This window comes from Lissotriton helveticus, chromosome 5_1 (genome assembly GCF_964261635.1).
Source record: "Lissotriton helveticus chromosome 5_1, aLisHel1.1, whole genome shotgun sequence".
NCBI classification, from domain to species: Eukaryota; Metazoa; Chordata; class Amphibia; order Caudata; family Salamandridae; genus Lissotriton; species Lissotriton helveticus.
The window spans coordinates 840564486-840592289 of record NC_136065.1 but is presented as its reverse complement, the minus strand read 5'-3'; the positions used below and the strand labels follow the sequence as shown (position 1 = coordinate 840592289).

The window sequence follows — 27804 nt, the reverse complement described above, 5'->3', positions numbered from 1 at the left end:
ATAGTATGTTACCTTTTCATTGTAGTACACTATTTCAATATATATTTCTCTAGTTAAAATTCAGATATTATGTGCCAATCTGCTCCGCACCCTTTACATCCCTTTTTAATTATAGATGTCCATTTTATTAGAAGTCACTGTTATTTGAACCACTTTTAATTCTGCCATCATATATTGTACTTTTCCTATATTATATTTTTATCATTTTTTATCATATTAAGGTTTTGCTTGTGGGGCGTGGCTAAGCCGCCTAAGATGGCGGACCTTTCCTCCTAAGGCTCCTGCAGCCGGCCCACTCCAAGGGCTTACTACGAGACCCTCCATGGTGTAAGAGCAACTCAGGGGGCAGATATAGCCGGCGGAACCTCCGTAGACGGCCCGAAGGTGCCGGTAACCCGGGAAAACAATCTAGAACGAGCCCACGGCACCGTGATGTATTCCCAGAGCGTGCCTGGGCAAGATGGCGGCCATAGAGCGGAGAAGCGATACTAGAATGTCCCGCAGTCTGTGAGCGGGGCGGCTGGGGACCTTCGACGAGACATCGGCTGGTCGGCGGCTGCTGGCGGAGAGCGGCGCCGGAGAGGAGTGGTGGAGCCGCTACGAGCCAGCATTGCGGGAGAGAGGAGCGAGCAAAAGTGAACCGAGCTCGGGGGAAGCCCATCCCCCGCTAAGCGGGCCCGTCACCTCGGAGGCCCTGACTACCGGTAGTGCCGCCACCAGTGCACCGCGAGCTGCCCACCCGGGCAAGGGCCCCTGCAGCCCCCAGCTGCACATCGGGGGACAGTGACCTGAGGAGCTGCACTGCCAAATGGCCCTCTCATCATCAACAGAGGACGCTCCAGGCCAGGGAGTTGGACATAGCACCTTCCCCGAGATAGAGATCGCGGTGGAACCCCCGGCACATCACCCACAGACGAGCGGCAGGTGAGGGGGCAGAGCGCCGAAGGTGGTGAGTAGACACCATACGCCCACATAGTCGGAGGGATCCAAGAGACGTAAGCGGCCTCTGCATCCGGGGGAGACCCTTCCCCACTGGGAAAGCCCCTCACCCCCCCTACAACCTGGATGCTGGGGACGCTGTTGGGACAAGGCACGAGACACCAGGTCACCAGCATGGATCCCGCCTAATGCTTTGGTGAGGCGCAGACCGCGATCCTCCCCCTCCCCCCGACACGACCCCCAGCTGAGGCGCTATTCCCAGCGCGACGCTCACCAGACAGCTGTACCAACTCAGGGGGAAACCTTCAGAAGACCACGAGTCACGGGGGAAATGAGAGACTAGAGCACTGCAACCACCCTAATCGTGACTTTGGGGCCCCCTGCCGCTGCCGCCACTAGCTCACCGCCCACAGTGCCAGAACATCACCAATTCCAGACAACGTAAAGCACGGAGTGCCCCCACCGCCGGGTTGCCTCCCTTCTACCTCCTGCAAGGCCCACAAGGACTGAAATCGGGAGAGGAGTCAAACGACTGAGAGGTTCGCCCGGACCTTGGCGCCCTGACGTTAGGATATCGCACACGGCCGCCGCCCCGAGGACACACTACGGAGACCCCCCCACCCCTCACGATGGGCCGCAGTACAGTGGCGACCATGTCAGGCACGGACCCACAGAAACCACAGTGCCTAGCGACGACCCTGACAACTCAGCGGGACTCCACATCTAGGAAACTGGACCGGGTATTCGCAGCAATAGAGCACTCCAGAGTAGGGATTGAACAAAAATTTGACTCTTTAGCTATGGACCTTAATCTCCTCCGAGACGACCACAGGAAACTGTCAGACAAAGTGTCCTAGGGTGAACAGGAGTTACAGACACTACAACCGCAGGTGCAACAACACCACCGCGACATTGCTGACCTCCAATCCAGACTCAAAACCTTGGAGTACAAAACGGACGACTTGGAAGGGCGCTCCGGTAGGAGCAACATCCGCGTCATGAACTTACCGGAAGGGGCAGAGGGGACTGACCCCATACAATTCGTCACCGACTGGATCACAACCTTCACGCCGTCCACAGACTTGACCCCCTTCTTCTCAGTGGAACGGGCTAACCGAGTCCCGACACGCAAGCCAAAACCAGGCCTACCCCCGAGACCGTTTCTGCTGAAACTTCTCCACTTCAAGGATAGGGACGCAATTCTTTGAGCGGCCAGAGCACGCGGGCGAATACAAATGGAGGATAAGCAAGTCATGCTCTTCCCTGACTACTCCCGGGCAGTGCAACAGCAAAGAGCCACCTTCCAGGCGGTGAAGCGGACGCTCCGGCAAAAGAATTTTCAATATGCCCTCTTATTCCCGGCCAAACTCAAGGTAATCCACGAGGGCACCACACACTTCTTTACTGACCCGAAAGCAGCAGACACCTGGGAGGAGCAGCACACTTCACGCAACCCGACACCGGCGAGCTCACAGAATAATCCATCTGGGCAGCGGCCGCGGGGACAGAGCCGTAAAGTCACCCTGACACAACTCAGCACCCGCTCCACCCCACCGAGGAAAGGCTCCCCAGACCTCAGCCAAATTATAGCGGAACGTAGAAGAGCGCTCAAAGCCGTGGCCGCACTCGGCCCACCTGAGGAGGCATCGGACTTGGACAACGGACCGCATTTGTTCAGCTCAGAAGAAGAAACCTGCGACGCTCGGGCCTCCGGGGAGGGGTCCCAAACACCCCGAGGGTGACACCCCAGACCTCAGACTTGCTGATGTAAAACAGGCCAATTATACGGAGGTTCACCCACCACAATGGCTCGGCCCACGCTGCTCTGCCCCTCAGATCCCAAGCAGCCCGAGACAGTGTAAGTGAGGTGGAGTCTGACGACCGAACCCCGGGCGCAGCTGGGTTGGTGTCGCGCTACTCCGGGCATGCCTGGACGAGCCCTAGACACCAACGGAACGACTTTCTCAGTCACTCACTTCTTGGTGGTGGAGCCGGCGGCGCCTGAGAGGAAACCAAGCCACCACCCCGCAACAACGGACTAACAGACTAACAGACTAACATGTTTTGCAGTTTGGACGTATTGCCTCGCACGATAGGTCCCCCTAGTTGGGAACGTTTCCCGAAGTTAAAATGTATCCCCTCTGTAGGTTATTATTTTCCTAGTCACAATGCAAGCGGCGGACATGGGGGTGTGGGGTCGGGGCGGGGGGCGTTGGGTCGGCAGAGGGGGCCGGGGGATGGGAGCGGGGGCGGATGGCGCACGTGCCCCTCACATGACACAACCGTATCATGACAACCACGGCACCACAATCGGATCTTAAAGTCATAACATTAAATGTTAGGGGGATGCACAGAGCCGCTAAACGATATTCCATCTACGCCTGCATTAAACAACAACAGGCGCAGGTGGCCCTCCTACAGGAGACTCACCTGACGGACCAAAAGGTAGGCCGACTTCACCGTAAATGGCGGGAAATCATATGTGCCACGAAATACTCCGCCTTCGCAAGAGGCTCGTTGGTATTGATCAGACCTGGAGTGCCTTTCAAGGAACAAACCCGACTAATAGAAAGTGACAGACGATACGCCTTTATTAGTGGCCTAATAGAAGGACAGCCAATACTATTCAGTAGCATCTATGCCCCGAACACAGAGCAATACAGATACTGGGATGAGCTGACTGGAATCCTGGCCCGCTATACCGCGATTCCTTGGCTGTTAGGAGGGGACTACAACTGTGCACTAGATTTACTCCTCGACAGATCACCCCCCACCCCCACGAAGCTCCCCGGCACACAAGCAAACCGAGAGTTTCCGCAATTGGGTGAGTCGCTGGACGCTGATAGATGCCTGGAGAGCGCATCACCCAACGACCAGATTATACTCTTTCCACTCTATCCCACACAACCTTAGGGTGCGCCTAGACAGATTCCTCTGCTCCTCCACACTATTACAAACAATACAACACGTCAACTACCTCGGACGCACAGTGTTGGACCACGACCGCCCCACCCCCCGGTCCCCACATGGCGACTCCCTCAGGAGTGCCTTACCAATCAGGCCTTTTGCCACACACACGGGGACTTCATCAGTGCACACTTCCAACGCAACGCGGGCTCGGCTTCCACTAGAGGCTTAGAATGGGACGCGTACAAGGTCACTGCACGCGGACACTGTATCCAGCAGATAGTGGGGGTAAGGAGAACACTAGAAAGGGCATTAAGCGACGCGGAAAAGACACTGGCAGGATTAACCCAAGATTCGGATCAAGGCGGGGCCACCCCAGAACAAATAGGAGCGGCGAAACTGACCTATACGGCAACACTCTGGGACCGACGGAAATATAACTTCCGTAAATACGCAATCCGCATGCACAGGGAGGGTAATAGGGCGGGCGCCCTCCTAGCATGGATGGCCAAACAGGACACAACTTCGCAGCCCATCACGAAGCTGATTGTCGAAACAGGCAGGCTCCACTACTCTCAATTGGGCATCCTTAGTACATTTCGCACCTACTACATAGGGATATACCGCAACCCTGTACCAGCACCACACGACGCACTACAAAAATTCCTAGGTACACACAGACTTCCAGCCATAACCCCAGAAGATCAAAGAGACCTAGACAGAAAAATCACAGCGCCAGAGATTAAATGTGCCATAGGATCCCTCGCTCGAAAGAAATCGCCGGGGATGGATGGGCTCCCGCTAGAATATTATAGCAAATTCAAGGCCCAGCTAGTGCCCCATCTCGCACTTACATACGAGGAGGCCCTGTCAACAGGGATCCTACCCGCATTGTTCCGGGAAAATCTTATGGTGAAGTTTTTAAAACCCCACAGGGACCCGACACAACCTTCCTCGTACAGACCCATCACACTCCTCAACGCGGATTGTAAAATCCTCTGCAAAATATTAGCGGACCGTTACAGTCCACTCATACCCACATTAGTTCACCCCGACCAGTGCAGATTTGTTCCCAGGCGCAACACCTTGCACAATCTGAGGAGGCTCTTCCACATCCAGGACAGCGTATGCGACAGGTGCCCTTGGGCGGCATGCCTAATATTTGATTTAGAAAAGGCGTTTGACACACTGCTGTGGTGACACCTCTTCACGGTCCTCCAGTCACTAAATTATGGCCAGACCCTGCTAGCATACACGCGGCTCCTATACAATGGACTCACCTCTAGGGTGCGAATCGGTAAACTAATATCAGATCCCTTCCCAATCGAAAGGGGCACCAGGTAGGGCTGCCCGCTCTCCCCCCTGTTGTTCGCGTTAGCGGTTGAAACATTGGCCATACGGCTACGAGGAGAGGGAGACGCCTGGGGGATACCGATAGCGGAGACAACGCACTGTGTCTCCCTATATGCAGATGACCTAATGGTCTACGTCCGTGACGTGACTAGGGATCTCACCCCAATATGGGACACTCTGCAAGCCTTTGGCGCTATCTCAGGACTCAAGGTCAACTGGGAGAAATCGACCGTGTACCCGCTCAGCCCCCATCTGGCACCGCACACTGTGACGCTAGGCACACAATCGCTCCATTGGGACAGATCGGCCCCCCCGATACCTGGGAGTGCGACTGTACCAATCCCCGACGGATTTGTACGAAGGCAACCACCGCAAGGTGCTGGCTGGTTTGAGGTCGGCAGTGGCCTTCTGGAAATCTCTACCCCTAGCACCTATCGGCCGGGTGGCCCTAGCTAAAATGATAATGGTACCCAGACTACTTTACCACCTCGCCAACCTCCCGGTGATACCACCCAGATCCTTTTTCCGGGAACTGGACACCTTGCTCACCACGCTCATATGGGGAAATGGCCGGCATAGAGTAGCGCTCCAAAAATTACAACTACCTACTACAGAGGGCGGCCTCGGAGCCCCGTCTTTCGAATCATATTTCCTGGCGGCGCAACTTCAGTGGCTATCCCATTGGACGGCGGAGCGCCATATAGTGGGAACTACAACAGAAACCGGCAAGATACCTCTCCCGGTCATCAGACGCCTGTTATTGCCGGGTTCCAAACCGTCCCGCACCTACCTGCTCCAGATATCCATAGCACCTAAGTGTATGATGCGCATTCACCGACCCTCCAAGGGCAAGCCGCTCTATTCCCCCCTACTACCGCTGGTGGGTCTTCCTAGAGGAGAACACCACTTCACCACCAGGAGTTTACAAACCTGGACCGACCATGACGTCACGGAGATAGCGGAGTTGATACAAGATGGACAACTGCGCACCTACGGCCAAATGGTCGAATGGTATGGCCTTCCGCATGGCCAATTCCTCATACACAGGCAGCTCCTAGAGAACACACGACCGTTCTGGGACCTACGAGAAGGGGAACCGCCCACACACCCGGTGCTTCATACAATACTACAAATGGGATCCGGCAGGCATCTAGTAACGTGGCACTATAAAGCCATTAGAGAACCGACAAACGTCTCCCTAGACGCCCTGAGACAGACCTGGGAGGATGACGTGGGTAGGGTGTTCCACGACGCGGAATGGGAACGCGCCCTGGAATACACCAAAAAAGTATCCAGAAACGCGAGATTTAAGAACATACAATATAATATTCTCCACCGAGCTTACCTCACGCCAGATAAACTTCAACGATACTACCCGGACACACCATTTCTTTGCCCGCGTTGTAACCTGCCAGCAGCACATTTTAAACACATTCTGGGATTGCCCCTCCCTCAGCCAATACTGGAACACGGTACACCAGACCCTTCGTACGCTAGTCAACCTACCACAAATAGAATCTTGGGAAGCTTGTGCGTTGGGTATATAGAAAGAAATCGGAGAAACTGCAATGGAAGTTCGCCTCCTTTGCCCTTCTACTAGCAAAAAGGGCTATCGCCATGCACTGGAGGGCCCCTTCGGGCCCCCCGGAAGCAGCCTGGATAGGTGCGGTGAATAAATGGGGGGCGGCAGAGGAGGAGCTGTTGAGAGACGAGGAAGTCAGGGGAGTGCCAAAGCACCCCATCTCTCCAGAATGGGCGCAGTTGCTCATGCAGTTTAAACACGAGACGACCCCAGACGACATCCCAGAGCCATCTCCCCCACACACCCCGGCCTCCCCGCGGCACCCCGCTCAGTTACCATATACTTGGGCCCCCCACGCGCAAGGCGGAGCAGTTCGACAATAGGCCCCTCTTGCAGCTTGGTCGCGATGACCCCGCTGGATGCCCCCCTACCAACCCCCCGGTTGGCCTCTTCGTTCATGGCTCTTGGCGCCCTCCGCGCACCGCGCCCTCTGGCCCTGACCGATGAGCCGCACACGTCCCTCACCACATACTACACTATGAAAAGTTTTCCCCACGGTTCTACGTTTTTCTTTTTAATTGCAGGCCGGTAGTTCTGAGACCAGCGCGCCTTTCCCTCATCAGTATCTATCATGGGATTACAGATCTACGACGACACACACGGAGACGACACTCATACACTCCTCTACTGATACGCACACTCCGAACATGGAGTCGAGGACATTGGCAAAATACACTCAAAACTTCACTTCACACACCAATGGACCCATCGGTTGCAGCAAAATCAGATGAGGTCGGAACTACTTGTCACGAGAAGACCACTACATGTATTTCTATCCATTGCTATGTAACCCTCTAATGTGTGTAATAATGAGTTAACATTTTCTGCCTTTCCCCCCCGCCCCCTCGGGGGCGTGATATTAGAAACCTCAATAAAAAGATTTAAACAAAAAAAAATTTAGGTTTTGCTTGTTGTTATCAACTTTATAGACTATGACATGGTACTACAGGACATAGACTAATATGGTCATTTTAGTATTTGGTTGCTTAATTCCTAGTTATCACATCCTCAACCTGTTTTCCTCACTCTTATATCGTCTTTAATTGTATCTATATCTCTTTGTTAACTTATCTTTATAGGCTCCCTACCTTCCACTGTCACCTACTCTGCTGATCTCTAACCTCTTCTTTTCTCTGGTGGGGTCCTATCCCGCGGTGGTGCTCCAGTGCGCCCAGACCCGCGGTTCACAGTCTAGGTCTCCCAATCTCTTTGATATCCTATTCTCTCGATTACCTCTTCTAATTCCCCTACATTCTTCTTTCACCCCCTTTTATATTTATATTTCCAAATAAATAATATTTGCTTCATTTCTACTTTATTATTAACATAACCGTATTCTGCTCGATCTTCTTTATTTTACTTCTATACAGCTTTTATTTTCTTATATTTTCCTCTCCTTTCTTTTTCTATCCTACAAGTTTCTGATACTGCGCCGTTCTTTTCTCTTCCAATAGCCAGAATACCCCCCCTCCCATCCCTCCCTATTCCTCTTTTCCTATTCTTACTCTTTCTTATTGTTTGTCTCTCATATTAATTATTACTATCTTTTAAATATATTCCTTCATGACTCATGCTCATCCTTTATCTGTTATTACATGGAATGTACATGGTCTCATCCATTACATTAAAAGAAAGAAAGTTCTCTCTTATCTGCAGTCCAAACATGTGGATATAGCTTTATTGCAGGAAACTCATCTTGATGAGCTTGAATCTAACAAACTCAGTAGAGATTGGGTCGGGAAGGTCATTCATAGCAGTATACACAAAAATTATTCTACCAACCCTAACCCTGTCTGTAATTGTGGAGTGGCTATTCTTGTCAGGAGATCACTTCGCATTACGATTTCGAAGACATGGTCAGACCCTGATGGTCGCTATGTCTTCGCTAAATTACGCATTGGGAAATTTGTCTTGGATCAATTTATGCTCCGATTGGCACTAAAAAACACATTTTCCTTCAATTGAATCGTCTTCTTAGAGATTAATGCCACATTTTCACAGTGAAAACTGATCTTTTTTTTGCAGAGTGCACAGCTGTAGAAATGTATAGGTTTTTTTTTCAAAACAAATTTTATTAGGTTTTGGCAGTTGACAGCACAATAGAGCTAATCCACCGCTCCCCTATTATCAGAGAGGCAGTGGGCATAGCAAAAACAGCACATTCAAATACAGCCAGCTAAGATTCCCCCAGTACCCACCCACCATTAACCCACCCAGAACCCTCCCTCCACCCCGCACGGTGTCTGTATTGTCCAACTAGAGGAGCGTAGCAATCGTAAACGCTGCATGTGAGCCACGTCACCCTAAGCCAGTTCAGACGCGATCTGCGTCGGCGACCCGAGGCTCCGGGGGGTCCAGCAGAAGGCCTCTGTAGTCAGCCCATTTCTTCCAGATCTTATAATGTTTTGCAGGACACCCCCTCGCCTCAAATATCGGACGTTCTAGTCCCATGTTAAAGTCCAAACCTCGTTTCCACACCTCCAGCAGTGGGGCTCTAGTAGCCTTCCATGCCCTAGCTATGTCCCTCTTGGCCACTATGAGGCCCAATAGAAGCAAGTGCCGCTTGTACAAATTCCCCCCCACCTGTTCCATGACATGAAGAAGGCCTAACTTCGGCGAGCGGGGGAGCTCGTAGCCCAGCACCTCTTCCAGGCACTCCCACACTCCTGACCAAAATCTCCGCAGTCTCACACACTCCCACACCGTATGAAGAAAGGATCCCACAGCACTGCCGCACCTCAGACATTCCGGGGAGGCAATCAATCCCGCTTTCCACAGTCGCTCCCTCGTATAGTATGCCCTATGGAGGTACTTGAATTGGATGAAGCGCAGGCGCACCGCAATCGCTGCTCCCCTAGGGGCCTCCAGGGCCTCCCTCCAAGAAATGTATAGGTTTGATAGGTTTCTCTAGGTGCCAGCAGAGCTAGGGTTCAAAATCTATAGCTAGGCACTTTGCAAAAAAAGGGTCAGTTTTCACTGTGAGAATGTGCTGTGTCCACATTGCGGTTTAGGCCATTTCCTGTCGCGGGCACTAAGCCTACCCACACAAGTGAGGTACCATTTTTCTCTGAAGTCTTTGGGGAATACAGGGTGTGTGGAATTTTATGGATCCACGCAGATTCTAGAACTTTCCACCACATAAATGTGGGGAAAATGTTTTTTATTTTTTACAAAGTTTGAGGTTTGCAAGGGAGTCTAGGTAAAAGAACCTGTTGAGAGCCAGACAAGTCTACCCATCCTGGATTCCCTTGGAGTCTAGTTTTAAAAAAAATTTACAGGTTTGATAGGTTTCCCTATGTGCCAACTGCGCTAGGGCCCAAAATCCACAGGTAGGCACATTGCTAAAAAAAAGGCTGTGCCTAGTGGTCTTTCTGCCACCCTAGGGGAAATGCGGTGGGTGGGGGGGGGTGGGGGGAGGGGGGGGGGGGCGGGGTTGCACCGATATGTCCCCAAGGGGGGCAGAAAGACTGTGGCTATTTTTTGGGGGGTGGGGGCATTGGTATGTCCATTCTGGGCAGACACCACCCCAATGCATAAAAAAGCCAGCGTAACCGCTGGCGCCTAGTGGGCTTTCTGTCCCCCCAGGTGGCAGATCAGGGGCCACTGCCCCATCTGCCCCCCCCCGGGGGGGCCAGAAAGACTGGAATTTCTATGGGTGGGTGGCGGTATTGTCATGCCTATTTTGGGCAGTCCCCACCCCTACATGAATACAAAAATAAAATCCCTGGTTTCTAGTAAGCTTTCTGCCCGGGGGCAAATTGGGGGCTAATGCCCCCATATGCCCCCCAGGGGGGACAAAAGACTGGAATTTTTGCGTAAGGGGCAGCCCCCACCCCGATTCAAATTGGCAAAAAAAACCTGCAGTCTAGTAGGCTTTTTGCCCCCGCCCGGGGGGGGGGGGTAGAAAGGCTGAAATAGAGGCGGGGTGGGGGCATTGGCATGCCCATTTTGGGCAGCCCTCTTCCTAATTGAAATTGCCCCCAAATAATCCCTGGTGTCTAGTGGGCTTTCTACCCCCAGGGGGGGCAGACAGGCTGTAGTTGTGGCGGGGGTGGGGGCATTGCCATGCCCGTTTTGGGTAGCCCCCACCCTCATTGAAATTGCACACAAAAAAACCTGGCATCCAGTGAGCCCTGGCGTCCAGGGGGTAGATTGGGGGCTACTGCCCCCATCTGCCCCCAGTGGGGCAGAAAGACTGAATATGGCCAATATTTTTTGGGGGGAGAGCAAAGGCCCTTGACCAAGGGGCCGCTCCCCTCTCCCTGGTGTCTAGTGGTGGATCTCTGCTCGGGGATCCCCCTTCACTGGGGAGAATCTCCCCTTTCCCATGATACCTCTCCATTCTTTCTACGTGCTCAGGGCGCTGAGATAGCCCACTGAGCACGTAGAAAGTGAAAGTGAAATGAGCCTAAAGGCTCATTTCAGTTTTGGTTTCTGTGAATTGACATCAGGGTGACGTGCGCCCTGATCGTCATTTCACAGAAACGGGGTGGGGGGCCTCGGGAACTGGGGAAGCTCTTCCCCAGCTCCCGAGGCTTTGGGGGAGTGAAAGAAATCCCTCTGGTGCCTGCACCATAGGGATTTCTTCTGTAATGGCGTCGGACGGGCGGGAGGCGTCCGACGCACACGAGAACTTATGCGGCGGACGGCTTCCGCGCGTCCGACGCATGGAAAGGGTTCAAAATAAATACAGGTGGGAAAATAGATTGCTTCCTGTCTGTATTTATCAGTGAAAATAAATAAAAACTGAAAACTGGGAGCCTTAATGATATCCAATGGGGTTTTATTTTAAGTCCCTAACTCCATTATTTTCTATCGAAGGGTGCTGCAGAACCAGTGGTTGGGGACACATGGAGTGCTGAACTTACTACTGTTTTAAGGCGGGAACGTACTCAAAAGTTTAAGTTAACTTTGTAACTCAGGCCCCTTGTTTATACAGGCCTCATCTTATTGATACCCAGATCACCTCTGATCTTGGAGATTTGTAAAAATACTGATCCTGTATTCAGTCTCAGGAGGAGTCTCGCGGCTGATGTTCTCCATCGGTCAACACACTACCTCGGCGCATCTGAATATATATGTGTATTCTGGCAGTACCGTAGTAAAGTGCTTTTTCACAACAAAATTAAAGTTTAAAATAAACAAAAACACAAAATTTGCAAGTTAAAGTTTAGTTAACTAACTATAACTTAGGCCTCCATCATACACTGCTTATGACCTCACATATTATATCACTTATGACATAGTAAATGGTAAAATTGATGACATAACTATTGGTATCACTGGTGACAAAAAAATATGGGAAAGGCTCTTAAAATTAGATTTGCATTTGGAGAGGATGGATCTAGTCAACAGCAACTGAGATCCTTGTAATGAGGTGAAAAAAATAATAATAATGAACTTAAGATGGGTTATGACATACGAGACAGTAGGAGTGCACAAAACTTGAAGATAACAAGATTTATTGAGATCTTACTGAGAAAAGAAAGTAGAGTGGATATGTCTGGGAGAGATTAAATGTTGGAGTTGCTGTGCTTTGTAGGTGTGTTACCCCCAGAGAAGGGATACAGCTGACCTAAGGGGAAAAAAGCATGTGCTGGTTGGTTCAGTTACCTTACATAGGGTCAAGGCAATCAGTCATGAATATGTTGCATGTGGGCAGGGCCGGACTGGCCATAGCGGGCACTGGGAAATCCCCCGGTGCGCCGCACGGGTGGGGGCCGTTTTTGTTACAGGGCCGTTTTTGCAGCATAGCTGCAAAATCGGCCCTATACCAATATCGGCCGAAAACCGGCCCCGGCAAAGAGCTTGGCGGCGCCCCCCCCCCGAGTGGGGAGAGGGGGGGCGGCCGAGGACTTTGCCAGGTCCGGTAGTGGTTCCCCGTCCAGCCCTGATTGTGGGCTGCTATATGTACTCTGACTGCTGCAAGTATAATTATTTATAAATGATTATATCTGCACCCGCACTAACCTCGCGGTTTACTTTCTACCACTGAGACTGTAAACATCGCATCTATTTGGGATTTGGAAATAGAACAGTGTAGAAGAGATGAAATACTGTATACTCTAACAGGAATCCAGAAAGGTGGATTGGGATGCTGTAGAAAAAGAAATATAAAGGCTTTCTTGTAACGTCAGACTAGTGGAAAGAGTATAGTGAGTGAAGTAAGAGCAAAAAACTGGAGAAAGGAAAGATCCAGCTTCCCCTAATCCTCATGTTGTGCAAAAGGCTGCTACCCACCTAGACCCTGACGATGTATTCAGTTTTCAATTAGCCATAGCATGACATGTAAATTGATCTCCAACTTTTGACATGGCTCAGATGAAAGCCCAAGGTCATGCAGTATGAGAAGAGGTTTCAAGAGGAGCCCATACCCCTGTGGATTGCTCGCCACTCTCACACCACCGACAGCCAGAGGCGCCACCACACGTCACCTCCGTCCTCCACAGACCCGGTTTGTCCACGCTCCGCCCACTTTTCTGTTATTTAGTTGACTTGCTTAGTTTGTGCCCCATATTTAATTTAATTAATTTTGAGCAACATCCGAGTAACTTTTGGTATCTTTGCCACATTTTGTAAGCCTAGGTTATAATTTTAAAGTAGCTGCCTGTTTAGTCTGCCTTCGCGCCCGCCACTTGTTCAGCCGGTCCTACCCAGTTAATCCTGCTGCTGACCTGCCAACCCATTCAGCCCCTCCCACTTCTCTGGGTTATTTAATGGAGGCCGCCGTGTGGCCGCAATGAAGGCGTGTCAAAGGTAAGCCCGTCAGCGCCGTCCTCGTCCTGACCACGCCAAGCACCAGGAAGCCTGGCCCCCCGGCAACGCCAAAACTACCTCGCCGCTGAACTCAATGCGTTCAAACCTAACCGCAACAGCAACTGCTGCCTCACATCACTGCACACTACCGAAGGACCGTTTACCTGCACAAACTGCCAATTCAACTCAAACCCTACTTGGAAGGACACCACCACCACCATCACGCTCACCAAACACCAACCACTGGTCCAGATCAGATTCAAATTGCTGAATGACAGATCTCGCTGCAAGCATGCAACTGAGATTTGGGACACCATCACCAGCCTCATCCTGATGTTACTTTCATCAACGAAACCTGGTTCATTCCGGCATCAGCCCCAACATCGCATCAGCAACCCCCAACGGTTACAAGATGAAACACCAAGACCACACTAACAAATCCAGAGGAGAAATAACAATCATACACAAGGAATTCATCAACTGCACAGTTACCATTGATGACGCCATACCTGCTATGGAGGACATGAACTTCCAGATACGCCTGACGCCAATACCACCATAAAATGAACCCTCTGCATACCATCCACTGAGACCTCACACAGTTACCAGCGAAGCTTTAGCCAAATTAATCCGCCCCCCACGCCGTTGACTAAGACTGCTATATCTTTCTTGGAGACCTTAATTTCCACCTCGACGACTACACCAACACCAACTCCACCAACCTCCTAGAGAGATTACACAATATCAAACTCAAGCAGATCGTCACAGACCCGACACACAGAGCCGGAGACACTCTAGACCCCATCTACATGTCTAGCAACAGAATCAAGCTCAGTCACACATACAAACTCACCTGGACAGACCATGTCATCGTACACTTCAACCACATCGGCCCACCATGCCCCTCACCACCACCACCACCACCACAACGCACCTTAATTCAACTGGACCAGCGTAACCCAGCAACTGTGGACAAACGCCCTCAGCTCGACCAAACTCATCATCTCCTCCAACTTGGACCAAACAGTACAGAATTTCAACAGCTGGATTAGCAATGTAGCCAACAAAGCCGCCCACAACAAGGCCCACAGAACAGTCAAACAGGCCACCTGGTACAAACCGGAACTAGGCACAGCAAAGCAAGAATGCAAATGACTGGAAAGAAGATGGAGAACTAGCAAGGACAACACCGACCGAGACGCCTGCAAAATAGACATCAACAACCATCACAAGGCTCATCCCTGAGCCCCACCTTCTTCAACATCTACATGACACCACTCGTAGACATCGTAAGAACCCACCACATCGACATTATCTCCTACGCTGACACCCAACTCATCCTATCACTATCAGCAATCCCACTAAAACAAAAAACAACTTCACAAATGCATGCAGAACGTCAGAACATGGATGAAAGACAAATGCCTCAAGCTAAACACCGACAAGACCGAAGTGCCGCTCTTTGGCAGAGAAAACTCCCTCTGGTCCCTCTGGAATTACTTTTGGTGGCCCTCTCGGCTCGGACCCACCCCTGTACCCAAAGACCACGCACGCAACTTAGGCATCATAATAGACCGCAAACTCACTAAAAAAAACAGATCAACACAGTCTCCTCAGTCTGCTTCCACACTAACCACCGGCTCTTCAGATGGCTCCTCATAAGCACTAGGAAAACAGGCACGCAAGCTCTCATCACCACCCGACTCGACTACGGCAATGCACTTTATGCAGGCACCTTGACTGAACTCATGCAAAGACTCCTAACCATCCGAAACACAGTGGCCAGACTTATCCTGGACTAACCCAAATGGTCACACATTCCCACTCACCTGAAGGACCCCCACTGGCTCCCCTTCAGAAGAGATATCAGTTCAAGCTCCTGACCCACACCTATAAAGCACTCCACAACATCGGACCCCACTACATGAACCACCGCCTGATGTTCCACCAACCCATGAGAAACCTCTACTCCGCACACCTCGCCCTCTCACCACAAATCAGCTGCAACAGAGAACGCTCCTTCTCCTATTATGCCGCCAGAACGTAGAAAGCCATCCCTCTCCATCTACGATTCGCCCCATTGCTGACCCTCTTCAGGAAGGAGCTCAAGATCTGGCTCTTTGACCGGCACTGCCCACCAGCACCTGGATACCCCCTGGGGTGATTGGCAGTGCTTTATAAGTACTGATTGATTGATTATTGATTGAAGAGGACACATCACCCCCATGACAGAGTAGGCCTGGGAGTAAGGCTATTATATGCAAAAGGAAGAAGCGTTGTAGAAGAAGAGGGCAACTAGATATCAGTTTTGACAAAAAAATTGTTTTGTTATTGGAATTATTACTTTCTCTATAAGTCACTACTTACTTGTGATTAGGATAACATCACCAGGAAATACTGCCAGTGTCCAGAATGCCGCAGCTCGCCATAGCACAACTTTGCGTTCAACTTCCGACTGATCCAAAACTACAATAGTCGCTAAAGGCACTCTCGAACCAGTCATGGGTCCTGACTTACTCTGAACTTCCTTTATATGGCAAGGGTGAACTACTACCACCAGAATGTTATACCGCTGGGATTTGGAAGAGCAGTTTTTAAGCAGTATTGTTCTCTTGGAAGGGTCACAAGCAATTGGTGATTTGTTTAGCTCTATATTGACATTTTGGTTGATGGGGGGGCTGAACCTCTTAGATTTTTTTGTTTCCTGCTGGCTTTCCAATGCCTTCTTGAGTGGACCAGGAAATCTTTCCTCTGTGCGTAACCTTTTAGAAGTGATGCCACTTGAAAAGGGTGACAAGGGATGGATCTCACTTTGTGGCTCTGTGGTTGCCTTGTTTAGGAATTGAGGTAAACACTTCTCAGGAAGGTACATTCCTTTGCTAATCTGGGATATGCCAGAGGTGTTGAATATTTCGGCACAATCGGGATTGAAAAGGTCGAGGGAGCTGGCAGTTTCATCACTTCTTCCATGGTCAACCAGGCTGCCAACAGTACTGGTCTCACTAGTCTGAGAAAGTTGAAAGAATGAAGTTTCCCACTCTTCAGAAGATTCTTCTGCTTCTTTTGCTCCTTCTTGTGCTTTCATCTTTTTCAGTTCATTTTGTTCCTGAAACTCCCTTTTTGTTTGAACTGCGACCCCACTTGCAGTCAAGATGCTGAGAAATTCAGTTTCTGTTGAAAGATCAGGATATGATGCGTCAGTTGATGTTTTTGCTCCTTGTCTACTAGGGAAACATACATCTAGGTACTGGCTTAAAGAGTGAGGGAGGTGATTATGGGGTGGTGAATGTGTTGGTTTGTGGTCCATTGCAACCGGTTCTATACAAATGCTTCCTGTACTGGACACCACACAAGAAATGTCCTTGGAATGTACAGAAGCTTTATCAGAAATGTCGCAAACATCTTTTGATGTATTCCCAAAATATTTATCCGTGCTTACTACATTTGGGTTTGAATGCAAATGACTTGTGTCTTCATGCAAATATTTATCGCAGGCAGCCATGAAATTTGCTCCTTGAGATGCATTACTACGACTGCAGCTTCCTGTATTGAGTCCTTCTGACAATGACTGACGCTCTGTTATATTGGTCATAATTGGTTCATCTTTGGTCTCCATTGGCTCACCACTGGAATGGGCAGAATCTCCTCTTACGCTACACTTGGTGCTATCATCTCGAAGACTAAAAACTGATTTGTCATAAAAAAGACGTGTTTCTCTCCAGACTTCTCCACTACCTTTTGAAGGATGTATTTCTGAAGGATACAGTTCCTCTGAGGATTCCAACGGGTCTGGAATCACAGGTGCCCCAAGAAAAATATGGATTTTGGAATGTTGTGCCATCCTCTTTTGGATAGTTATTGTGATTGTGCTGCAATAAAATCAAAATACAACTATTATTTTACTGTAATCATGTTTCACTATAATAATGTATATATATATATATATCGGAAGGTCATTTACTGTCAATTCAGACATCTTGAAAATGTGTGAAAGACAAACCTAATGTCAACCAATTGAACAGAATGTCATATTGATTGCACATGGCATAAATAAGAAACACACTAAATAAACACAATGAATAAAACCACCGAATATAAAATCTGATTAGTCCAAACACAACGACATAAATGATTCTTGTGCACTGTATGCAGCCAAATGTACAGGACTGAAACTCAGAGATTCTATCAGGCAATGTGCGTTAACTAAATATACTTATATGGAAATGTTTAATGTCCAAAACAAAACCCAAAAGGTGCTATTCAAGTCTGTATATCCAGGTTATCCTTCTTTAGAAAATATTGCTGTAAGTGATGGATACCTTATTAAGTGCTGGGTAGGCGAATCAGGGCGTATGCACTATTATGTGCTCTAAGAAGCGTATATTGCAGAGATGTTTGTAATCTCTAATTATCCTTTAATCATAGGGTGGTGGAGTACAAAACTATGACATTAATCTACCACAAACAAACTGGAGTAAATGCGATGGAATCATTTTCTTGAGATCACAAGCCTAATCCCAATTAGCAACAATAACCAATAAACACTGGATTAAGCAGTAATCAGATTCGGGAGCAGCGTGCAGCTAGGTGTAAAGTGCTGCAATGCTTCACCTGTCGAAGTAAGCGCTATATAAATGTAATTACAAGGCGATACATTACAAAATGTTTGTGCCGTATTGCATACCTTCTGGCATGTCATGCACCCAATAATGTTATGTATGAAAGGTACGTCACGAACCACAAATACACCCCATGACCGAAGACTGGGTCACATCTCCTAGTTTGTGGTCGCTACGATGTAGACGTTGAGAACATTATTAAAACAGAACGTATAATTATTGATGAGAATTATTGCACTTTATAATTGTCGTGGTTTTTTATAGTGTATGGTTATAAATATTGGTTCTTATTATGTGGCATGCTGCGTGTGGCATAAATCTATTCATTCCTTTTAATGTCATTTTTATAATCGATTTAGGAACTATCCCCAAATAAAAAATATCTTTAAAAAAAATCTCTTAGGGAGTTCTGGTACTGTATTAATGGCTCACAATCCTCAATAGTTCTGTAATATCCCCCTTATGCTACTTTCTGGAACACTGTACTTGGTGACTGGACCACTGATCTTGTCACCTAACACTGACAGGCGCTTGATTTGCTCTCCATTAGGTCAGTGAATTTGTAGTGAAAAAACCAACTGCGAAAAGGCTCGGACTGGGAACCCCGATATCTAAAGTTGTGTTAGGGGTCAAGTGTTTAAGTGTTTACTCCTTTGTTTATTTGCTTCAACACAAATGAAAAACAGAAACTTCGCACACCCATGACACGTAAGTTCGACACGTTTCTGCACCATTTTCCCTTCATGGGGTGCATTTATCAGGACATATGAGATCCCATATGTAAATGTAAATGTAAATGTAAATGTAGTTGAGCTTATATAGCGCACAGCTACCCGCAGTGGGTGTCCCGGCGCTTGCTTAGGGAACCCTTCCTGGTATTCCCCTGTGAGATAGCAGGGTATCCACAAGGTGAAAGTCAGGCATCCCGCCGCGAGGGGCCGTTGTGGAGATTAAGCAAGCTATTGCCCAGAGTCGCAGAGTGTGAACCCGTGAGTCGAGGAGGCACCGGGGCGAGAATTATCGAGTCCGTGGAATTTTTAGCACAAGACCCGCCGAGGCGGGGAATTTAACCCTGGTCCAGGACCGATCTCAGCTTCCGGGTCTGCTGCCTCTAACCCCTGAGCCACACTTCACCAGTTCGTAATAAAAAGTTGGAAAACCACTTCTGAAGATATCGGAAAATGTGCACTCTAACATCAAATTAATAATGAGCTCTTGCAGTATGTAATGTAAGCTATGTGGCAGAGTGCAGTACAGCTAATGCCATAAAATGACTCAAATTAACAGGAAGTGACTGGAGATACCATACATGTGCACAAGCAGCAATATCAATGGAAGGAGGGACAAAGCACCGAGTCTGCATATCTGTCCACCCCTTGATCAGATCAGAGACTCGTTCAGGTGTGGCCTCATAGGAAGTATCAGGACAGGCTGCATAACAGACTTGCAGACATCATCGCTGCCCCTGCTGTACTCTGGTGGTCGGAAGGATTGAATGAGGGAGAATAAAGAAACTGGCCGGAGTGCAAATACTGAGTTAGCACAGAGAATATAAAAATTAAAACGAACCCCTTCTCTACTGCAACTTTAGAGAAGGAGGAAGCATTTAGCAAACACAAAATGCTAAATACACATATATCACTATCTGTTGCCTACATATTCAAAACTATATAGCACAAATATGAAAACCTTTATAAATAAAAAATCTTCTGCACTGGCTAATCAAAAATAGTAATCTCTGAGAAAAAAGGTTGGTTCTTTCTCCATGGACAATATTACTGACCGTCATTATTGATCCGTGTAAGATGTGTTCTCCGGAGACGTTTGTTGCTAGCAATTACTAAAGAGTAAAATGCTAAGAATCTACAAAATTGCGTATTTAATCAAATGTAGAATCTGATCACAACCAGCTGGATAATTAGGGTTTTCGTTTGTTAAATGGTAAACACATTAACAAAGAAGCATCTTACAGAACTGAAATGGTGGCACTAGTGAACTGACACCGGGTAGAAATGTAATTACTTAAAATTATTCATATATTGCTTTTACTAGGGCACAGCTCAGTAATTGGAAAAATGTGTGCAGTATAATTTGTCTACAAGTTTCAAGTACAAGTACATTCGTTGGTTATTGCAATTACGAAAGAGACCTGTGAAGCAAGTAATAGGAAGAGGAATTTGGGGAAGCAGATCATAGAGAGGAAGAATAAAAGACAGAGGACGGGAACTCATTCAAGCGTTCTAGTGTACTGAGAGTAAGAAGCATGACAATTATACATGCCTAAAATAGACTGAGTGCAGCAATGAGGGATTTTTTCGAAAAACTCAGTTAAAGTGAGGCGCTCTACCTAGTGTATACGTCAGGTATCTAAATACTAAGTAGCGGTGTGGTGCGTTCAGAGCGAGCGGAAAAGCCCTTAACCGCTCAGGAATGAAAATCACAGACTTTCAAAAAAACTGAAAAACAGCAAAGCTCTCGCACACAATAATACAGGGTTTGCAACTGGTAGACAAAAGTAGTCAACACAACACATATATAGCACGAAAAGGACAGATGCAGATTCTTGATTGTGTGTCTCAAGATAGGTTGTTTAATAGGTCCAACAAACGGCCTTATTGATCCACAACCAGCCGACAAGTGTTTCGTCGTGTGGAAGTTATCCACCACGACTCTTCAGGGCTGGTGACAAAAAACAACAAAGTGTGTATAGTATTTGTTGTAAAATACAGCACATTTCCAAATTGAATTGGTGACTGAGTGTGACTATAAATACACCCATAGAGTGCCATTCGTCCCCAAATAAAATCAAGATTGGTGAAGGGGTACTGTGACTTGGGTGACTGGTATCAAGAGAAATTCAAATTACATTAAAGTGTTCTATGTCAACATCTCGTTTCTCTTGTATGACTGGTAGAGTCAAGTTCTTCTGAATTTCTTGGACTCGCAAGTGCCGTATTGACAACAATCAGTTTAATAAAAACATCAACAAATACAAAAAATACAAAAAAATCTCAGAGTGAAAAGTGCTCGTTTGATTGGTTTGTGGGTGCATGCAAATCCATAGTGCATGCAGAGGGATGGAGATAAGGTACAGGGAAAAATATCGATGAGTAGGAGAAAATACCTTGTGGCAGGCCTGTAAATACACAGGTCTAGAAGAGTAATACTCAATGTGGACGTGAATCTATACGGAAAAAGAGAAACATAAGCAGAGGGCAAGAGTACTTTGTGGAAAGTCTCTGTAGAGAGAGAAAAAGATTGGAAATCCAGCTTACCAGTATCTGTAGAAAGCTAATTGATAGCGTGGATGGTAAGTCGAAAAATCACGGAACCAGAGAACAAGTGTGTATGTCTCTGTCCAGAATAAGTATGTCGAGTTGCCGGTGTCAGTAAAATACGCTGTGTTGAAAAAAAAACAGTATATGGCATTAATAGTAAAGTACCAAAAGTACATAATGTAAAAACGAACTCGTATTGTCAAGGACTGCTACGGCTATACATCATACTGTACCTTAATACGTGTAGGTATTAGGCAGTTACCGGGAGGGGATCCACTTCATATTCGTTCAGTTTATAGGGCAATCAGTCACAGCATAGGCGTTTGGTTCTGTTAAAGAAAATGGAGGAAGGGGTCACTATTTTGACTCAGACAGCAGAAGTAAGGCTTTCTTGTTTTATAACAGATCGTCTAGTCGATTCTCTGTTTTCAAGGTGAAAGATAGACAAACACACTCATTCTTACCCGAATCGCGGTATCCCTCCTCCAAAGTTTCCCGGTCGCCGTTTACCGAAGAACGGACACGTAACCGGAAAACGGAAGCGTATTAGTGCAGTTTAGTGTTAGAAAACTACACCGTGTACCTTGAAACATATCCACCATATTGGGAGGTTGCCTCTTCTAGTGTATGTATACGTTACCGGTTGGCGCATACGGATATGTGTAAAAATAACCTCCTGTGTTGTGCGTAACATAAATATAACAATGAAATTTAGAAGATAAAAATAAACAGAAAAATACCGGTGAGATTTGCAGAAGCCAACCGAGAAAGCCGTAAAATTGCGAAAATCGCAAAACCGGGAGTGTAACATTAGTCATCCTCATTGATGATGAAGTGAAGGAAGTCAGTATATCAATATCTTGAGATCTTCAAGCAAACATACATAGAAGGATGTCAGCAGATATTCCGGAAATCCACATATGGATGGCATATAAATTGGTATCATACTGATGCATAGCGCCTTAAGATCAAAAGGGATTCATGCCTCCATTTTTTCTACCGGTGCAACGATTGTTCATATGGTGGACGGATAATGCTATCCTGTATAGATTTAGGAAGTGAAAAATGGATAGAAAATGTCTCTAACCATACCGTAGTTCGTCATGTCATTGGAGTATTGAAAAATTGTCATTCTATTGTGAAGTGCACAAATCGCTAAAAGGTTCGTGATTCCATGCATAATAACTGTATAACGATAGTGCGTATAGTAGACGAGTGATCTGGTTCAACAGTATGTGACTTGGTGCATCACATGTGTGAAAACATCATAATCATATTGAGATATGAGAAAAACATATGAACAGTACATTTCCATCACATTTTTAACTCCCATGTATATTATAAACATATCAAGTCAAAAAGTCAAAAAGATTGTATTTGTATTGGTACTCAACAGAGGACCACAAATATAACATTAAACAATTGATTAAAAAACCAAAGAAAATTTACATCATTAATCAGTATAAAAATAACAAAGATTTAAAAAATTTATAGAAATTATAGCATACAAGTTCGTTCGGAGGCTGTTTACACACTGTTAATAATTCTTTTGCCTTTGTGATCTTGCAAGTGCGATATATCGGGTTAATATACATAGCACGAGCTCCTATTACGTTAGAACTAGGGCATACAAATAATAAATGCTCAATGGTCTGGTCACCCCCTTGACAGAGAGAACAGAGTGAAGATTCTCCAGATGACCATCTCGATTTAAAAGATTGCACAGGCATTATGCCTAGTCTTAGCATTGAGATCGCCCTCCTTGCACTATGCGTAAGGGAGAACCCAATGTACGGCTGGATATGTTTATACTCCAGTAAGTCTGTAAAAGATTTATAGGTGGATAGTTTTTCGCTATGTGCAAAGTCGAGGTCATAACTCAATTTTGGGGTAAAGCATTTGAGAAAAAGTTTCAATTGTGATACAGACCAGGTGAGTAGAATGTCTGGACAAATTTTTGCCATTAGAAATGCAGCAGTCATGTTCCCTAGAAAAGTTTGCTTAGCAGCTTCTGAATCAAAAGTTTCATTTTCAGCAGGAATCTTAGCGTTCCCTCCTTTGCATGAAGGAGGTTATAAGCCCACCTAATAACGTTAGCCACGGCCGCGGCATAAGAACTAGTTATGGAAAATTCTAATCTTAGAACTTGGACTGGTATAGAAGCTGAGACCTTCATAATTCTTTTCAGGATTTTTCCTTCTTTACGGTCCATGTAACCCCACTGCTTTATGGGGATATATTCCGTCGCATAGGATAGGACAGCAGGAATCTTTACTCTGTATATTTTTAGCAGTGAGGAAAAGTGCCTGCTACCAGTAGCACTATAAAGTCTTGAAAGTGCTCCAGCGTGTAAATCGAATTTATTTATTAAGTTATCTATATGTTTTGTATTTTTTAAATTCTTTGATATAAACATATTGCCCTTATGGTTCCTAAAAGGCTTTTTTGTTGAGATTCAAAAACTGTACAGTAACTGGTGGATCCCTGGGAAATCTAGTGAAAGAATCAATCGCCCAGGAAAAATTGCATTTCTGGGTCATAATTGAGCCCGTGTTCCACGCACTGCAAGCGCATGATCCACATGGCTTCTCTTCGTCTGAGTGTCAACTCTCGATTTCCACCTCTAATATTCAGTGGAACTACATCAATGCCGTAGAAGCGCACTTTAATGTCATCCTCCATGGGTTGGCATTCTGCAACATGTAAGGCCACTGGATATTCAGGATCCCTCTTTTGTATCGCTCTCATATGTTCAGCCAGTCTATCCTTCAGAGCCCTGATGGTGCTGCCAACATAAATTTTGCCACAGTGGCATTCGATAATGTAAACTACATACTTAGTCAAGCAAGTGATATTCTGTTTGATTTTGTATATAGCTTTGTCAAAACCTTTAAAGGTTAATGTCCCATGTTTACCCCATATACACAGAGCAGAAACCACATTTGTAGAAACCCATGCTCTTGGTAGTTAACCAATTATGGACTGCAGTGTTGTGGGGAATAGTAGGACTAAGTCTATTCTTAAGTGTGTGACCCTTCCTGTATGTGATCGCAGGTCTATTGGGTACCCAGTCCTTAAGAATAGGATCTGCTGTTAGGAGGTTCCAGTGTCTGTTGAAACTCTTCCTTATAGTATGGTGTATAGCATTATACTCAGTGATTAATCTCACTTGTTGATTGGAGGATGTCGGTTTAGTGCGAGTCTTTAGACAATCTGGTCTAGTGGTGCGTTTTACTCTCTTTTCAGCTTTTGTTATGGAATCTCTCGAGTAACCTCTTCGTAGAAATCTGTCATGAATGTTCACAATACACTGTTCAAATTCTGTATGTTCACTACAATTACGTCAGGCTCTGAGGAATTCGCCATATGGGATGGAGCGTATCTGGTGTTGTGGATGAGAACTATCAGCGTGCAGAATGGAATTGCAGGAAGTGGGTTTCCTGTATAGTCTGCTATGTAGTCTATTTTCACTAACATAGAATTCTAAGTCTAAAAATTCCATTTTGCTGCTACTGTGTTGCATTGTGAAGCTGATTTCCCATGTGTTTGAGTTCAAATATTCAAAAAAGGAATGGAGTGCTGCTTCAGTACCTGACCATAATAGAAAACAATCGTCAATATACCGACCCCAGTAAACCACAGAGTCGATATATTTAGCTCCCTTAGAACCCCAGATGTATTCAGCCTCCAATGCTCCCATAAAGAGATTTGCAAAGGAGGGGGAGAATTTTGAACCCATGGCAACGCCCTTTTTTTGACGGTACCATTTCCGATCAAAAATGAAGCAATTGTTGTTCAGGATTAGGTCCATCATGTTCAACAGCATCTTTGTATGAGCCCATAATGATGCCGGTCTGTTGGATAGTAATTTGCCAATGAATTCCATGCCTAGTTTGGGATTGATACTGGTATATAAGGACACCACGTCCATTGTGACCAATGTGGTGCCCTGCTGCCATTCAATATCTGTCATAATACTCAGTATATGTTTTGAGTCCTGTATATATGAAGGTAAGTTTTTTACAAGAGGCCCTAGAAAAAGATCAACGTATTCCACCAATCTTTCCGTTGGACCACCTATGCCCGAGACTATTGGTCTGCCTGGGGGAAAAGGGAGATTTTTGTGTACCTTAGGCAGAGTGTATAACCACGGATACGTGGGTCTGGATATTTTAAGATATAGGTACTCATCATTGTCTAAGAGACCAGATTGTTTCCAGTTTAGTAAAGATCCATTAATTGATAGTGTTAAAGCGCCCATAGGGTTCTGAGACAGTGGTTCATAGCACGAACCATCACTCAATTGGCCCTGTATCTCATTGTTGTAGTCTGTAATATTCATCACTACAATATTGCCCCCTTTGTCTGCCTCTCTAATAACAATGCTGGAGTTATTGCTCAAAATCTATAAGGCTGAGCGTTCACCTTTGGTCAAGTTGTCTCTGTATTTGAATTTCAAATCTAGGTTGCTGATGTTTAACCTATTCAAATCTTCCTGAACATGTCTGTGGAAATTATCTATTGTGTTACCCCCTGGTAATGTGGGAGTCCATTTGGATTTACACTTCAGACCACTGTTCATACCATAGTCAGTTTCAACATCAAGCTCTTCTAATAGTCTTTCCATGTCATAAGGACTTTCTTCTAAGTCTGTTAAAGAAAGAAGCAAGTGCGTTGTTTGCACGTCTTTAATTGTCAGTAATTCATTATCAAAAACATTGGGAATATTCTTTGAATGTCTAGTAGAAATTTGCTGTCCAGCAAAATGTTTTTTCAATTTGAGGTTGCGTACAAATTTGAAAACATCAATTTTCGCTTGACAAATATCCCCAGTAGCATAGGGGTTGAAGCTTTGGCCCTTACCTAGTAATGAAATCATGTCATCAGTTAGGGGGAAAGAGGAAAGGTTAATAGCCTGTACTTCTTTAGTTGCTTCAGTTAGTTCCTCTGTGTCCCTGATCTCAGTTTCTTTCGATAATCCTCGTTTGCTCCTGCGTTTACCCCTGTGGGTTTTGGGTCTATTGCGCCTCTTGCAGGTATTGCTCTGTTGCCCTTCCTGATACGCTGCATTTCTAATAAAAATGGCGTGCGTGTGGTATTAGTGTTCCCTGGTGCCTCATTCTCTGGTTCACTGAGCCCAGTGGAGCTCAGTGAAGTGGTGCTGGAATTTGCTGAAGTAGAAGTGTTTGATCTACCTGTTTGTGACCCTTGTTTATGGCCAGGGATCATGGAATCGTATTTACGATCAAAAGTATAAACCCTACCATCTCTGATTGCCCTATAAACTGAACGAATATGAAGTGGATCCCCTCCCGGTAACTGCCTAATACCTACACGTATTAAGGTACAGTGTGATGTATAGCCGTAGCAGTCCTTGACAATACGAGTTCGTTTTTACATTATGTACTTTTGGTACTTTACTATTAATGCCATATACTGGGTTTTTTTCAACACAGCGTATTTTACTAACACCGGCAACTCGACATACTTATTCTGGACAGAGACATACACACTTGTTCTCTGGTTCCGTGATTTTTCGACTTACCATCCACGCTATCAATTAGCTTTCTAAAAATACTGGTAAGCTGGATTTCCAATCTTTTTCTCTCTCTACAGAGACTTTCCACAAAGTACTCTTGCCCTCTGCTTATGTTTCTCTTTTTCCATATAGATTCACGTCCACATTGAGTATTACTCTTCTAGACCTGTGTATTTACAGGCCTGCCACAAGGTATTTTCTCCTACTCATCGATATTTTTCCCTGTACCTTATCTCCATCCCTCTGCATGCACTATGGATTTGCATGCACCCACAAACCAATCAAACGAGCACTTTTCACTCTGAGATTTTTTTGTATTTTTTGTATTTGTTGATGTTTTTATTAAACTGATTGTTGTCAATACGGCACTTGCGAGTCCAAGAAATTCAGAAGAACTTGACTCTACCAGTCATACAAGAGAAACAAGATGTTGACATAGAACACTTTAATGTAATTTGAATTTCTCTTGATACCAGTCACCCAAGTCACAGTACCCCTTCACCAATCTTGATTTTATTTGGGGACGAATGGCACTCTATGGGTGTATTTATAGTCACACTCAGTCACCAATTCAATTTGGAAATGTGCTGTATTTTACAACAAATACTATACACACTTTGTTGTTTTTTGTCACCAGCCCTGAAGAGTCGTGGTGGATAACTTCCACACGACGAAACACGTGTCGGCTGGTTGTGGATCAATAAGGCCGTTTGTTGGACCTATTAAACAACCTATCTTGAGACACACAATCAAGAATCTGCATCTGTCCTTTTCGTGCTATTTATGTGTTGTGTTGACTACTTTTGTCTACCAGTTGCAAACCCTGTATTA

General features: G+C 46.3%; 1 protein-coding gene across 4 annotated transcripts in view; it reads right to left on the bottom strand.

The window, feature by feature from the left end:
• SHLD2 (shieldin complex subunit 2) overlaps positions 1–27804 on the bottom strand; it is a 1059977-nt gene that overhangs the window by 677227 nt on the left and 354946 nt on the right. For all 4 annotated transcript variants that reach the window (XM_078643303.1, XM_078643304.1, XM_078643305.1 and 1 more), the window contains one exon: positions 15905–17406. In XM_078643303.1, coding sequence (XP_078499429.1) covers positions 15905–17378 — 1474 coding nt within the window. In that variant the 5' untranslated portion in view covers positions 17379–17406. The remainder of the gene's footprint in view (positions 1–15904; positions 17407–27804) is intronic.